The sequence below is a fragment of the Chlorocebus sabaeus genome, chromosome 25 (genome assembly GCF_047675955.1).
Source record: "Chlorocebus sabaeus isolate Y175 chromosome 25, mChlSab1.0.hap1, whole genome shotgun sequence".
Lineage (NCBI taxonomy): Eukaryota > Metazoa > Chordata > Mammalia > Primates > Cercopithecidae > Chlorocebus > Chlorocebus sabaeus.
In genome coordinates this window covers 26137377-26151282 of record NC_132928.1, presented here as the reverse complement: position 1 = coordinate 26151282, position 13906 = coordinate 26137377, and the positions used below count along the sequence as shown (strand labels likewise).

At 49.0% G+C, this 13906-nt stretch overlaps 1 protein-coding gene and 1 pseudogene across 2 annotated transcripts; both read right to left on the bottom strand.

Annotated features, from left to right (window-relative positions):
* Positions 1-353: 353 nt before the first annotated feature.
* FMOD (fibromodulin) lies at positions 354-11028 on the bottom strand. 2 transcript variants are annotated; one of them, XM_007988884.3, is made up of 4 exons: positions 10852-11028; positions 7040-8025; positions 2053-2220; positions 354-1554 (listed from the first exon to the last, which is right to left on the bottom strand). In XM_007988884.3, the coding sequence occupies exons 2-3, from the start codon at positions 8016-8018 to the stop codon at positions 2069-2071; spliced, it is 1131 nt and encodes a 376-aa protein (XP_007987075.1). In that variant the 5' UTR covers positions 8019-8025; positions 10852-11028; the 3' UTR covers positions 354-1554; positions 2053-2068. The 2 variants fall into 2 exon arrangements, with proteins under 2 accessions (XP_007987075.1, XP_007987074.1); XM_007988883.3 differs by having other exon boundaries at positions 354-2220; positions 10852-11025.
* Positions 11029-13380: 2352 nt separating this feature from the next.
* On the bottom strand, positions 13381-13559 carry LOC119619766 (small EDRK-rich factor 2-like; annotated as a pseudogene).
* Positions 13560-13906: the final 347 nt, after the last annotated feature.

Sequence of the window (13906 nt, the reverse complement as noted above, 5' to 3'; positions counted from 1 at the left end):
AGGATGGTGGAAAGGGTTGGGAAAAACAAAACAAAACAAAACAAACAAACAAACAAATAAACAAACAAAAAACCCAGTTATTCTGTATCTCTTGGGGACCATATGGAAGGGAATGTGTAGAGAGGATTGAAGTTAGACTTAAAGAAGAACTTCCAGAACACAGTTTGCTAAGTAGAGCTTTTATATAAGTGACTTTTTTTTTTTCTTTTTTTTCCCTCTTAGCTTCATCTGCCCCAACAGAATAGATGAGAAAGAGGGCTCATCAGTCCAAGGTCTATGTGACCTGCGACCTCACCAGGTCCTCCTAAAGTAACCTTCCTGCAGTCTACTTTAAATGACTCCACTCTTGCAGATGCAATCATAAAATAACTTTATTGGTCAGGTTAGCCACCACTCATGCTTTTCCTGTGAAAAGGATCCTTTATAAAGGCATGATGGTGTTCACATGCAGATGCTTTCTGAAGAGCCTGGGGGCAGGGGGCAGCCTTACCCCTCGCATCAGAGCTCCTTTGTTGAAATGAGCTGGTTTGGCTTTTGTGGATTCCAGGTCTGGAGCCAAGAACATAGTCCAAAGATCCCCTCTTCCTTTCTCAGGGAAGGTGATTCAAAGCACACACAGTATCAGGGATGTGATGGCATCTGGGCAGAGCCCAGACTTGGGCTAACTCTCCTCCACCAGTCCTTGCCCCTGACTGCCCAGATGGCTTCATCCCGACAGTGCCCAAAAGGGCAGGTGGGTTAAGCCCCAGGCAACATTACCTTTTGCAATGGGAAGAACTAAGTGCTCCCCAGCCAAACTCTAAAGCAAAAGCCATCTTCACTAATGGGGATGTAGCTCAGAGATATGAAAGCGGAGGGTTTTATGCCCAGCACAGGCAAGATTTGGCTGCTTGGCCTGGGCTTCATGGACCCCAGCCAGAGCTGGTACTCTTTAACTATGGCCTTAGGACAAACCACGTAATACAGATTAACCACATCCTCCTTCTTTGGGCTAGCAAGTCCAGGGCTGCCTGGAGTCTGTCTCTACCATCAGGATATAGAATCTTCCTGCTTGGATAAAAGGAGAGGACAAACTATGTTTCTCATGCTTTAAAAACCATGTGGCCTCTAACTTTGTGGATAAAAACCCAGGTAGGGTGCTGTTTGGAATGCAGAAAGTGCTGGGCAAGAGTGGAACTCCTGGGGCTGCTTTCTTAACTCAGCCAATTTGAGGTGTGTTTGCCCCATTGCAGATGCTGATGATAAGCAAAGTCTGGCCTTTCCTCTGCTGGTCTTATCCACCTTCAAAGAGCTACCCAGCTGCCAAAATATAGCCCTATACATTGATCTAAGCCTGAGGTTGGCTGTCTCCTCCCACATCAGGTCATGAATATTATCATCATGCTGGTGACCTCCAATCTGGTGGCTTTCCAGGGCTGAGGTTAGGGAGGTACAGAAGTGACTCCTGGTGTCCTTTCACCCTCAGACAAAAGTGTGGGTTGTCTCCACAGGTTGCTGGGCAGATGCTCACATGCCTTGGGGTCTCTGACTCTGCTTAAGGCACAGAAGAGGCATCTGTGGAGGAAAGTGGGGTGGGTGAAGTGAATTTCAGAAGAGGCAGCTGGGCAAGAGGTATATTTTGAGAAGCAACAAATGGGAGCCCAGAGTAACTGCATGACCAGCCCAGCACAGAGGAGAACTGTCAAGTGCTGCTCACAGCCAGCGAGGAATTGTTAGAAAAGTATGGTTATATACTGTTGCCCATTCCACTTTTGAAGTTCCATGACCTCAGATCATTGGGAAGAACTTAAGAGTCGTGAGATTTATGGGGTCGGAACATCCAGGGATCTTTCCATCTACCACCACTTCTGTCCCTGGAAAAGAGTGAGCTTCTGCCTGTGTCCTCAGCAAAAGGCTGCCTGTCCCTGATCCCCCCGCAACCCCACCTACAGGAAAGAAGACTACAGAGGGAGCCCGTGGACTTCCGTCCCATGGTCCATCCTGGACCTTCCAGCAAAAGCCAAACCAAACCATCAAGCCAAATGCCACGGGGGCTGTTTGTCTGCCCAGTACCCGGTGCCAGGGCTGCTCAGATCTCGATGAGGCTGGCGAGGCGCAGGCAGAGGGGCGCGTCGGCAGGCATGGCGCTGCGCTTGATCTCGTTCCCGTCCAGGCGCAGCACCTGCAGCTTGGAGAAGTTCACCACGTCCACCACGGTGCAGAAGCTGCTGATGGAGAACTCTGTGGGGACAAGAGGAGCACAGGTCGGGGAGAGAAGCCCAGATTACGAACCCGAAGCCACCGTGAGATTTGCCTCTGTGAGATTTGCCTCTGTGAGATTTGCCTCTGTGAGATTTGCCTCTGTGAGATTTGCCTCTGTGAAGCAGTTCAGATAAAAGGAATGGAACGTGCGGGAGGAGGGCCGATGTTTTCCAGGACTGGAGTCATACTGACTGACGCCACTAGGGGCAGAACTAGGGACAGAGTGAGGACTGTGCCTGCGTCTGCAGCTCACCTAACCACCAACCTGAACTTTATTCTGCAAGCCCAGGAATGTTCTTAAGTGTCCTTCCCTCCGGGACCTTTTTTCTCTCTCTTTCTCTTTCTTTCTCTCTCTCTCTTTCTTTCTTTCTCTCTCTCTCTCTCTCTTTCTTTCTTTCTTTCTTTCTTTCTTTCTTTCTTTCTTTCTTTCTTTCTCTCTTTCTTTCTTTCTTTCGGCGGGGTGGGGGAGCATGGGGGGAAAGCTGTGGGCAGCAGTGGGAAGCAGAGGGTAGCCAAGACCAACTGTAGACACCTTGAAGTACTTGATTGCTTTTGGAGAGGGAGGGATTTGCTGAATTGCTGTGAGAAAGAAGACTGGGGAAATGGAGGGACTTAAATCTTAAATATCTCCTGCTACTTTGCAGATAGAAAAAGTGGCAGGAAATTAAAGAGAGAAAGCCTGGGCTGAGAGACAAGTGTCTTTGTGTGTCAGGGCTTTGAGGGGGTTGCACGTCTCCATTCTAAATACTGCCAGAACAGTGAGCAAGGCTCTGAGTTTAAAGGAAGCTGGGGACTCATAGAGCACTGGGGCTGCTAGGGACCTCAAAAGTCAAATAAATAATTTCCCTGCCTCCTGCATTTAATATGATTACAATCTACTCCCTCTTAAACCTCAGAAGAAGTCTCCTAAGATTTTCCCCTAAACCGTAGAATTCTAATAGCGACAACAGTTCCGCTTGCTTGGTTTTAGCATAAATCTTTCTGTTGCTATTAACCCTGTTCTCCCTCTAGTTGTCCTCTTCGACAAATCAACTACTCTGCCTCCAGTCTACTGGGTCAGTAACTTGAAAGGAAAAGCCAGGAACTCAGCCAACACTCCAGCAGAGACAGCAAAAGTCACCACTGAAAGCTGAGGAAGCCTTGTAGGGCTGTCTTTACCATGGTGAATGAGGCTTTCAGGAAACTTGCTCCTGTCATCATTCCCTGCAAAGGGGGTTTGAATAAAGTTACCCTTTGGGTCTTGAGGTTAGGATTGTCCATGGACACATCCCTAGCAGCTGTAACACTTGGGTAGACCCAGAGCTGGGACATGCCGTTTTTGTACCAGAGGCGTCCCTCGGCTTGCAGCAGTGGTCAGGAGGTGTGTCAATCTGGGGCCAGGCAACAGGAGAGGGAGGGGGCTTTTCCAACTCTATTCTTAGGGGTGACCATGAGGGCTCCCATTGCGGGAGGTTATAGCTATGAAGAAGACAGTTCCAAGAAAGACAGTATGAAGAATTTAAGAGGCTGATAAAAAAAGTGTTTTTAAATCAGCGTTTTCAATGGTTTTCAGTCTCTGTTAAGCACAGACCAAGATGAGATGAGGTGAGGTTGCAGCAAATTAACTTCTACTGCAGACATAACACAGAAAATCTAGGCCCAAAGAAAATTAAGACACTGAGAAAAGCAGCGGAAACTGGGAAATACCTGTCTTTGGAAAATACTCCCAGTGGGGCAGAATTTCTGGAATGCTTTTGGATGTTTCCTTTCTGGTCCCAAGGACTAGACTAAGTGGCCTCTGAGTGGGCAGGTTGGGGGCAAAGCCTAGACCGGGCTGGGTCTATGTTGTCTGTGTACAAGCAGAGCAGTGGGGTGAGGAGAAGCAGCAAAGTGGCCCAGCTTAAGTATCACTTCCCGCCCTATTTAGGATGGAACTGCAGGCTCTGTGATAGATTCTCTCCCAGCCTGGAGTCCTCAGACTGTCTGCTAAAATTCCGGATCCCAGCTGTGGATAGGTAAATATGGGACATACTTGTGGGGAGCTAGACACACAGTGTATATGGATTCTAGCCACACACTGGGTACTGTGAGCCGCACCCCGCCCCCTTCCCCCTGCCCATCCCCCTCCCCTTCCCAGCCCCCTCCCCTTTCCCCCGCCCCCTCCCCCTTCCCCCCTCTCACCGTCTTCCCCAATCCCATGAATAGGACAGGCTTCTGCGTGGAGGCACTGGAGGACATTTTTCTAGCCCAAATTAAATACTGACATAAGTCTTTCCAAATTCCTACTGGTGCACCCGCCCTACTCCACTGGATCTCAAAGCTTCCGAATAACATTCCGAGCTGTGTTCTTGCCAGGCTGGAAAAACTGAGGGAGATACCGATGGAAGAGGGAAGTGGGGAAGAGAGGACCACGTCTGATTCCCCTGTGCACCCCTGAGCTTCTGTTCTTCTTTTAGCTCCTCTCTCAGAAGATTGTTTCAATCCCACCTCCACCCACCCCCCCATCCCCAAGTCCCTGACTGGTTTGCAGGGAGATGTCCCTCACGTTTGCTGTAGGGGAAGGGGCTGAGCTTGGGGAGCTGTTTTCCTGCTAGTGGTCTGCATCAGAGAGATATTCCTCACCATTCTTAGTCAGAGATGCCTGGCTCTAGGCCCTTTAGGTCACGGTTCTAGTCTACATTGTCTGGGGGACCTTTAGAGATGGCTTTACCTTCTCTGCGTCTCTCTTTCCCCAAAACAACAACAAAAACTGCCTGTCAACTTTAAAGTGGCAATGAGAAGAAAGGCTAATAATAATAGCTATCATTAGTTTTTAAATTCTATGCCAGGCCCTGGACAAAGCACTTTACATATATTAATTCACTGCTTTAAGGAAAACAAAGCATTGGTGTTCTTTTGTCTAAAAAGAAGGCTGAGAAAGACTGAATAACACCTAGTCATGGATCTTGGACTTAAATTCCACAAGAATTAATTTAGGAGTAGACACTGAAAATTTTGGGGTTGTTTGACTGAACAGAAAATTTTTTTGCAGGATCTTAGGAAATTGCACTAATTTTATTTTCTGACGAGCATCTGGAAGAGGTGGTCCACCTCCCATTTGAGTGGCAGATGTGGTTCTGCATGAAGGCAGAACGATGATAAGAGGCTGTGATGAAGCCTTTTCCACCCTAACTTTCTCTGATTGTATGGGTAGGTGCTAAGAGATTCTTTCCCATGACAGCTGCTCTTTGCTGTCACAGTTTCAAGGTCAAACTTGGATGAAGCACAGCATATGGCATGACATTTCTGATGTGACTGCTCCTGGATTCAGAGTGTGTGGCAGGTAAGTAGCGGTAACTGCTGGTGTGATGATAGACAGTCACAAGGAAATGTCAAACGTCTGCCGCATGCAACATATTCAAGATGTCTTAGAGGACCCCTCAACCCCCACCTTGGGAATAAAGAAGACCCCAAAGAAAGAGAGGTTTTATAAAAAAGGGTTTAGGCTGTACATGATGGTGTCAGGCACTTCAAACTAAAGGTCCAGACAGATGCCTCTTTGCTTTGCCCACCCAACTGTCAACTCCCAAATTGCCCTTTGGGGTTGGTGCCTCTTTCACTCAGAGGGCTGTCCAGCTTGTTAACATCTTGCTCAATGACTGATCTGTTCCCTGAGCACAGGGGGAGAAAGGAATGAGAGGGAGAGGATGACGACTCAGTCCTTCTCAGCACTTTGATGATGCTGTTCTATCTCAGCAGGCTCCACTTCAAAGCCCTTTGCCAGTGGTTGCTAATGAGTCCTCCCTTCACCAGAAGGAAGAGGACTTTGCTGACAGAGGAAGGGAGGTTAAGTGCTGGCTCAGTACCTTCCAGCTGGGATTAAGACATCAGAGGCCCTGGGGTAATGTAAGCATGTTCTGAATACAAGATCCTAAGACGAAAGGGAGCTGAAAATCAGCTAGATAATTCCATCTGAAATGAACATTTCTTAGAGTCAGGGAGGCAGTCTTTTTTTTTTTTTTTTTCCTTTGGGCATTGCAGGGAAGTGCTTATGAAACAGGAAGCCCGGTGTCCTAGGCTTGGTGTTAGTCAGGCTCATGTTACCCTAGGAAGGATCTCTGCCCTGCCACCAGGGGCTCCTTGTACTCCAGGAAGAACTGACCAGAACAAGTGCTGCATTCGGCTCTGAAAGGCTGCACATTTTTGTCCACCAACTGTTATGTTTAAAAAACAAATAAACACCAAAACACAAGACCAGGCTGTAGACACAAGAGTAGATCAAGTGGAAAAAGAGAGCTCATCCTCTTCTGGGACAGTGAGTAAGTACCAGCCTTCAACTCACCATTCTCCCAAGACAGAAACTTAAATCTCCCTCCCTTTGAACTATTCCCTCCTAAACTTCTCCGGACTCATCTCTTACTGCTCCTCGACACATGACCCCTTCCTCTCAGACAAATGCAATTTCCCAGCTGTCCCCTACATTGACAGGTGACTTGTGAAAATGGCTGGCTCCTTTGTGGCAAGCCTCCGTCCCAGAATGGCTTCATCCTGCATCCCTCCAACCCATGCCCGCTTATCTCTGAAGACCTGGAATGAAACTTACCTCTCCTGGAAAGTCTTCTTCTGTACCGACCCACTCCCCACTGAATTGTCTTAGCACTGCTATTTAGTATAAGTGTATTCTCTTTTGTACAGGGGTGTGGCTTGGTTGTCAGGTTGCTTCATTTGTGTTGTCTGGTTCCCCTACTTCTATTTCTTTTGTTTTGCCACTAGCACTCAGAATAGTGCCTTTCAAGTGAAATACACAGCCAGTCCCCGCCTCCCTTTGCCAAGGTCTCACCATTGATCCTATTGCCTTGGAGGTAGAGGTTCTCCAGGTTGGTGTTGACTGGGGGAATCTTCTGCAGCTGGTTGTAGGAGAGGTCTAGCTCAAGGAGGCTGCTGGAATTGAAGGTGTTGGAGGCCAGGCCATTGTTGGTTAGACTGTTGTGGGACAGCCGCACATACAGCAGCTTGGGTGCCCCCCGGAAGTAGCTATCGGGGACAGTGTAGACGTTGTTGTGCTCCATGTACAGCTGCTCAAGAGCTGAGGGCAGCCCATCAGGCACCCTCCGAAGGTGGTTATAACTCAGGTCCAGCAAGATCAGTGACCGGAGGCCCCTCATGGAACTGCCCACCTCCTGGATCTCATTGTGGTGGAGGTACAAGGCTGTGAGGTTCTCCAGCCCCTCCAGAGCATTGTTAGGGACCCGTGAGATCTGGTTATGGTCGAGATGGAGCTCTCTCAGGGATCGAGGCAGGGGACCAGGCATCCGGGTCAGGTTGTTGTGGTCCAGGTACAACCTCTCCAGGTGCCTCAGCTTGGAGAAGACCTTCTTGCCCACCTTATCACTGGTGATCTGGTTGCCATGGAGAGCAATCCAGAGCAGCCCCGTGGCATTGTCAAAGACACCTTCCTGGATGGAGGTGATCTGGTTGTTCTGGAAGTACACATACTTCATGCGGGAGGGAACGAAGGGCAGATACTTGAGGTTGCGATTGTCACAGTACATGGCTGTGGGGAAGTTGGGTGGGCAGTCGCACTCCTGGGGGCAGTCGCGGGGATCTGGAGGGGATGGAGAGCCATAGGTATATGCTGGCCCTTCGTCCACCCCATAGGGGTAAGGCTCGTAGGTCTCATATGGGTAAGGGTCATAGGGATCGTAGTAGGTGGACTGCTGGCTGCGGAGGTAGTGGAACCACCAATGAGGGTCATCATCATACTGGGCCTGGGAGAGGGAGAAGAGCCCTGCCAGCAGCAGGAGGGAGGTCCACTGCATTTTGTCTCTGCAAGAAGAGGGAGAGAACAGAGCAAGCCAGAATGAATGAGACTCCACAGAGGCAGTGAGGCAGAGAAGGCAAGCCTTAGGCTTTGAGCTATGCAAAGCTGACTTCAGTGTCAAACATCTGAGAGCAGGAGCCTTGCTCTTGCTTCTTTGGTGCCTCCTCCCAGTCTGGTTCTGCACTTGGTCCAGCCGGACCATGGCTATTTGGGGTGAGTTAAGTGCATTTTCCCCTGGTCATAGAGTCACAGACAGAGTCTTTGAGTGGGAAGGGCTGCATGTTTTTTGGAGGGGCAGATTCTTAGGTGCCTCTAGCACCCTGAAAGTCCTGTGGGAAAGGGCTGCATGTTTTTTGGAGGGGCAGATTCTTAGGTGCCTCTAGCACCCTGAAAGTCCTGTGGGAAAGCTGAAAAGCTGACAGCAATCCCTGTGTTTGTGGTGTGGTGGTGAGGATAGTAGTGGGATGAGATCTGAACCCAAATCCAGTTTGGATGTTCCAGGGAAATCGTATCTTTCTAAGAGTCCAAGGAGAAAGCCCTTTCCATGTCTATGGGAGACCTCCAGAAGCCGCTTGACACATCAAAGGGGAAGAGCTGAACTACATCTGGAAAATCTTTTGGTCTCTTGGGCAGGCTGGGAGTTTTTGGTCTTGAGTGTCTGGGGAGGAATGTGGTCCCTCTGCAGCCACCACAAGGCTCAGGTTGCCCTCTGAAGTGCCATCATCTGTAACAGTCTGCTGAGTGAGGAAACTCACTGGTTAGCAGTTTGTGGCTACACATGCAACTTGGCTGGGACAGGGTCTTCATACAGCAGTTACAAATCCTTTCCAGACTGGGGACCCTGGCACTGGGTGCGGCACTTGTCTTCTAAAGCAGGTACTCAGTATGTGGAGTCTGAGTTATTCTGCTTCTCTCTTCCATGGTGCCTAATAAGGTTTTAGCACTTCTCATGCTGTACCATGGGCATCATGCAAGAGCCATGTGGGGCCAAGAGAAATGAATGAGGGACACCAAAAGAAGAACTAGAGATTGGAAATTCTTGTGTATGCTCAAGGGAAAGGGACTTGAGGTGGGATCCTGACATTCCCCTCTCCTTTCCCAAGCTACCTGCTCCCAGCGATGACACCTAGATGACCAGGCTCCGTGTCTACGTCCCCACATTGCTGGTAGCCTGTTGCTTTTGGGCCTGTTATGCTAATGAGATAGGAACAGGGCAGACTGAAGAGGAAATGTGGGGTCTGATGTCATCTGAGAGGGAAGCTAAAGGTATGGAAGGTAAGAGACTAGGAGTGGCCTGGGTACCCTACCCTGGTTACCTATAGCCAATGCATGACATACTCCTGTGGGCAGTGGGCATCTTCCTGAGTGTCACCCTTGGACAGAGAAACCTTAGAACATTTCTTGGCCTGGAAGAGTCACATACAGCCCTCACACTGCTGTTGGGCCTACTGGGGTTGGCAACTGTAAATAGGAGAAAGAAAGGAGTATAAAAGCCAACATCATCAGATCCAGGGAACTGATGGGAAAGACCCCAACTGTGACACTCAACAGAGTTACCTTCTGACCACCATCCATCCCAGACCTCTCTGTCCCCTCAAAACTGTTTCCTTGGGCCCACTTCATCCCATCAGTTCCTAGGCTGCAGAGAAGCAGACACCCTGGCTCACCCACAGGCAGCCTCAGGCCTCAGACAAAGAGCCACAGTGTTTTGGAGAAGCTGACCCAACTGCCCACTGCCTGGGCAAGCTGGCTGGTCCCTGGCTCTGGCCAGGAGAGAAGACGAATGGAGCGGCCTGCTGCCAACAGAGCATTTTTCCATGCACAGCCCTGGGCTGTTGCAGGACCAAGGTGGCTGTCTGGAGGGCTGGCACAGTGAGCCTCTGTCTCCATTTCTGCTTCTTTCAGACTGGGCATCTTGGCAGACAAGAGCCACCTTCCCCTTCAGACTCAGCTTTCTAGGGGCTGTGCACCCTTCCCACTTCGGCCTCTTCTTACAGCCATGGTAGCTGAAAGGGTTTGATGGGGATCTTGTGCCTCTCCTTACCCCACCCCATCTCTTAGCAATGTTGCTTCAGGGTTGCATACTCTTACATTGTTTCCCATAATGCTAGAGGTCCTCCTGTGCTGAGTTTCTGTAAGGTCAAAAGTTTCCAGGACTGCTACTCTATCAGTTGGGGGAAGTTTACTTAGGAGCTACTGCTGTTCTTTCATATCTCCACACTAGAGAAAGATCTCTCCTTCCTATCAGTGGAGAAGGTCAAGCCAGAGGCCATCCCCTTACCTGGATTGCATCCCCACCTCAATCCACAGCTCCCTGGACATGGCCAGTTCTCAACACTTCTTTTTATTCTCTCCCTTCCACTCCACACACACACACACACACACACACACACACACACACTCTACACAAAACCTTCCCCCTCTCCCATAATAGCATTTATGTACCAAACCCCTCTATAAGAGAGATTGCAGGGACATCCAGGTCTTGAAATACCCTTCAAAATACCCTTCAAAATACCCAGCGTGGTGCGATTTATGAGTAGCAGGGAAGAAGCTTGCCTAGACAGAAGGTCCTTCGCTTTTTCATGCCTGAGAATTGGAGGTCCCCTCAGCACCCATAAAGGAACTGTAAGAGAAATGTACAGGGCTGGAAACCCTCCCTTAGACACCCTCTTTGCCACTCTCCAGCATCCCTGGGGTCATGGTCCAGATGTGGAGAAGGAGGAAAGAACCCTCCCTGCCTCCCCATCTCCCCTATCCCCTACCACTTTTCCTTTACTTATTTTAAGGAAATGCTAGGGACAAATCTGAAGTAAAACGACTACACTTACCTCGAGTTGAACCTTTCAGAGAGTGACCACGTCCCTCAGTCTGGCCTCCTTGGGTTGGAGAACGTGTGAGAGAGGAAGAGAGAGAGGAGTGAGAGAGTCTACTGAGAGTGTGCGCGTCTGTGCCAGACCAGGGTCCCGCCCCAAATTCCTAATCAAATATTGTGAAGAGGGGCTGAGGAGCCCGGATCCTGGTTTTTTCAGCACTGCTGCAGGGGCGGAGCTCACACTCAACCACGCAAATCCTTCTGTCCGCCTGACGCTATAAAAATCACCTTTTTTCCACTCACTTATCTTCCCTGAAACATTGGCAGCCCTGGGTCTCTTTCTGCTGAATGAGTTAGTGGCGCCCTAGAAGTTATTTGTACAGTCTCTTATGAAGCGCCTGGATTTCTCATTAAAGCCACAAAGGCAGATGCAGGGATGGGGAGTGCCAGGGTTTGGTGAGAGACATCTTAACTCCTTCAGCAACCCACAAGTCCCCCCAGAGAGCCAGAACTCACCCTTCTCAGCTCTGCCTATAGACAGGTCATCAGGCTAGTGGATAAGGGAGCATGCATGACAAGGGACAGCCGGCTCTGGTTCCAATTCTACCCCTAAGCAGTGTAGACTTTTCTGGGCTACAGGTCCTGCCCGCCTCCACCACTGGAACAAAAAGAAAGGCAGAGACTCCAACATTTGTTGATCACTACTTATGCACTAGCATCATCCACTTCCACTTGATGCTCACAACAAGTTCCGAGTTAATAACACTTACCTTGCTGGGTTGTAGCAAGGACTGTATCAGGTGATGTGTGTGAGGCTCCTGACCTGGCACATAGCTGATGCTCACTCTGTCCTACCCATTTCACAGCCATGGCGTTCCTAAGCCAGGGAAAGACAAGGTCAGAGAGCTGGGCAGGAGCTATAACATGAAAGGACTTTCCGGCAATGGAAATGATTTGGTTTTTATTCTAAATTTCTGTTGTCATTGTTTGTTTGTTTATTTGTTTGAGAAGGAATCCTGGCCAGGTGCGGTGGCTCATGCCTGTAATCCCAGCACTTTGGGAGGCCGAGGTGGGCGGATCACGAGGTTGGGAGATCGAAAAGGAGTCTCGCTGTGTTGCCCAGGCTGCAGTGCAGTGGCACGATCTCTGCTGTCTGCAACCTCCATCTCCCAAGTTCAAGCCATTCTCCTGCCTCAGCCTCCTGGGTAGCTGGGACTACAGGAGCATACCACCACCCCACCATGCCCAGCTAATTTTTTGTATTTTTAATAGAGACAGGGTTTCATCATATTGGTCAGGTTGGTCTTGAACTCCTAACTCAGGTGATCCACCTACCTTGGCCCCTCAAAGTGCTGGGATTACAGGCATGAGCCACCCTGCCCTGCCTATTCTAAATGTTTAAAAAGCAACATGTTTCAAGCAGGAGAAGCCATGGGAACTGATTTGCGTGGGATCTAATTTACATTTTAAAAGCATGTAGGAGGGGCTGCTGTGTGGAGAAGGCAGGCCAGGGTGGAAGCAGGGAGGCTTCAGCCCAGCCTCAAGAAGAGGTAATGGCAGATTGGACTGGTGCAGTGAAAGAGCAGACCTTATATTTTAGACAAAGAACTGACAAGGCTTGAGGAGTTAGGAAAAGTCAAGGATGATTCCTAGAATTTTAGTTCGAGAAACTGGGTGGGTGGTGGTAACATTTCTTGACATGGGAAAGGTGACGTGGGACCGAGTTGGGTAGAAAACCAAAGTTATGTTTTGGATATGCCGTTAAAGATGCCTGCCAGGTATCCCCTTGGGGATACATGTAGACCATTGGACATATGAATCTGAATTTGGACTTTAGAGGCTAGAAGAAAACATTTGAGAACCATTATAATGTGGATCACACAGAATCTTGGTAGTTTAGATAAACTCATGTGTCCTAAATGTTCTCTCCTCAAGTATGTTAACTGGCTTATGTCAACATCAAAGAAACACCTTTATCTTAAAAAAATACCAACTGAGAAACCCTGAGATGACTTGAGTTTGAAGAATTTAGAGGTGTCGAGGCAGATGGTGCTTTTGGTTTCTCCAGTAGGTTTGAGCTGTTGACTTAGCATGAGAGCTGTCAGAAAGGGCCTTGTCAGGGACCCATTCTTCTCAGAATTTAAGAAGAGATTTCAAAAAGATGAAACCTAATGAATGAATCTTTTCTGACCACCTAATATAGACTAGGTGGTTTACTTATGTTATCGATGATAACAGTAGATATTTTGCATTAGAATTAGTTTTTTTTTTTTCAAAGCTACTTTTAATACTTTGGGGTGAGCCCCACAGGAATAAAAAAACACTGGGAAGGAGTAACCCCCCACCCGCCACTTCTGGGAGTGGCCAAGAGGAGAGAGGCTACTGGAGGGGAAGGAAGCACAAAAGGGACCCGCTGCAGACTCAGGGCAAAAAGAGGCCATGGGTGCTGTGACCTGCGGGCATTGCAGGAGGAAACGTGACCGTGGTGGGACTGGCTCCAGTCACACAGGCAAAGGGCAGGAGGGTTGGACATGAAGCCACAAAGCTACTCGGGTTCCTCCTTCTTCTTGTTTGCCTTTTTCTGCTTCTACTGCTTGGTATCTGAGTCCCTTTGCTTGCGGCAGCAGCAGAAAGCCCGTCATCTCAGCGTTTTCCCTTAACTGAGTCACTCTGCTTTTTCCTATTCTTCTAGCCGGCAAGCTCACACTGGTTACCACGGCTCATAGCGACGGCAGTGACTCTAACCTGCCTCTGTTGTATCACCTCATTCTGTCAGGATTAATTTTTTTTTTTTGACCCTGCATTCAGCCAAGGAATTAGGGTTTTAGTGATATAAAGTGACCAGCTGGTAAGTGGCAAAACAAGGATCTGAACCTTGGTCTACATGACTTCAAAGTACACACACTTTCCTCTGACTCTAGCACAGAGGATTGGCAGAGTGGAGGGGCAATGACTACCTTGCTGTTGGGCTGGCCTCAACTAAGATGAAACTCAATTAATTACTGTTGCCCAATCTGCCTGAATTCGGGGGCAGGGGAGTTCAAAGGTGAGAGGGGGCTGGGGTATAGGGG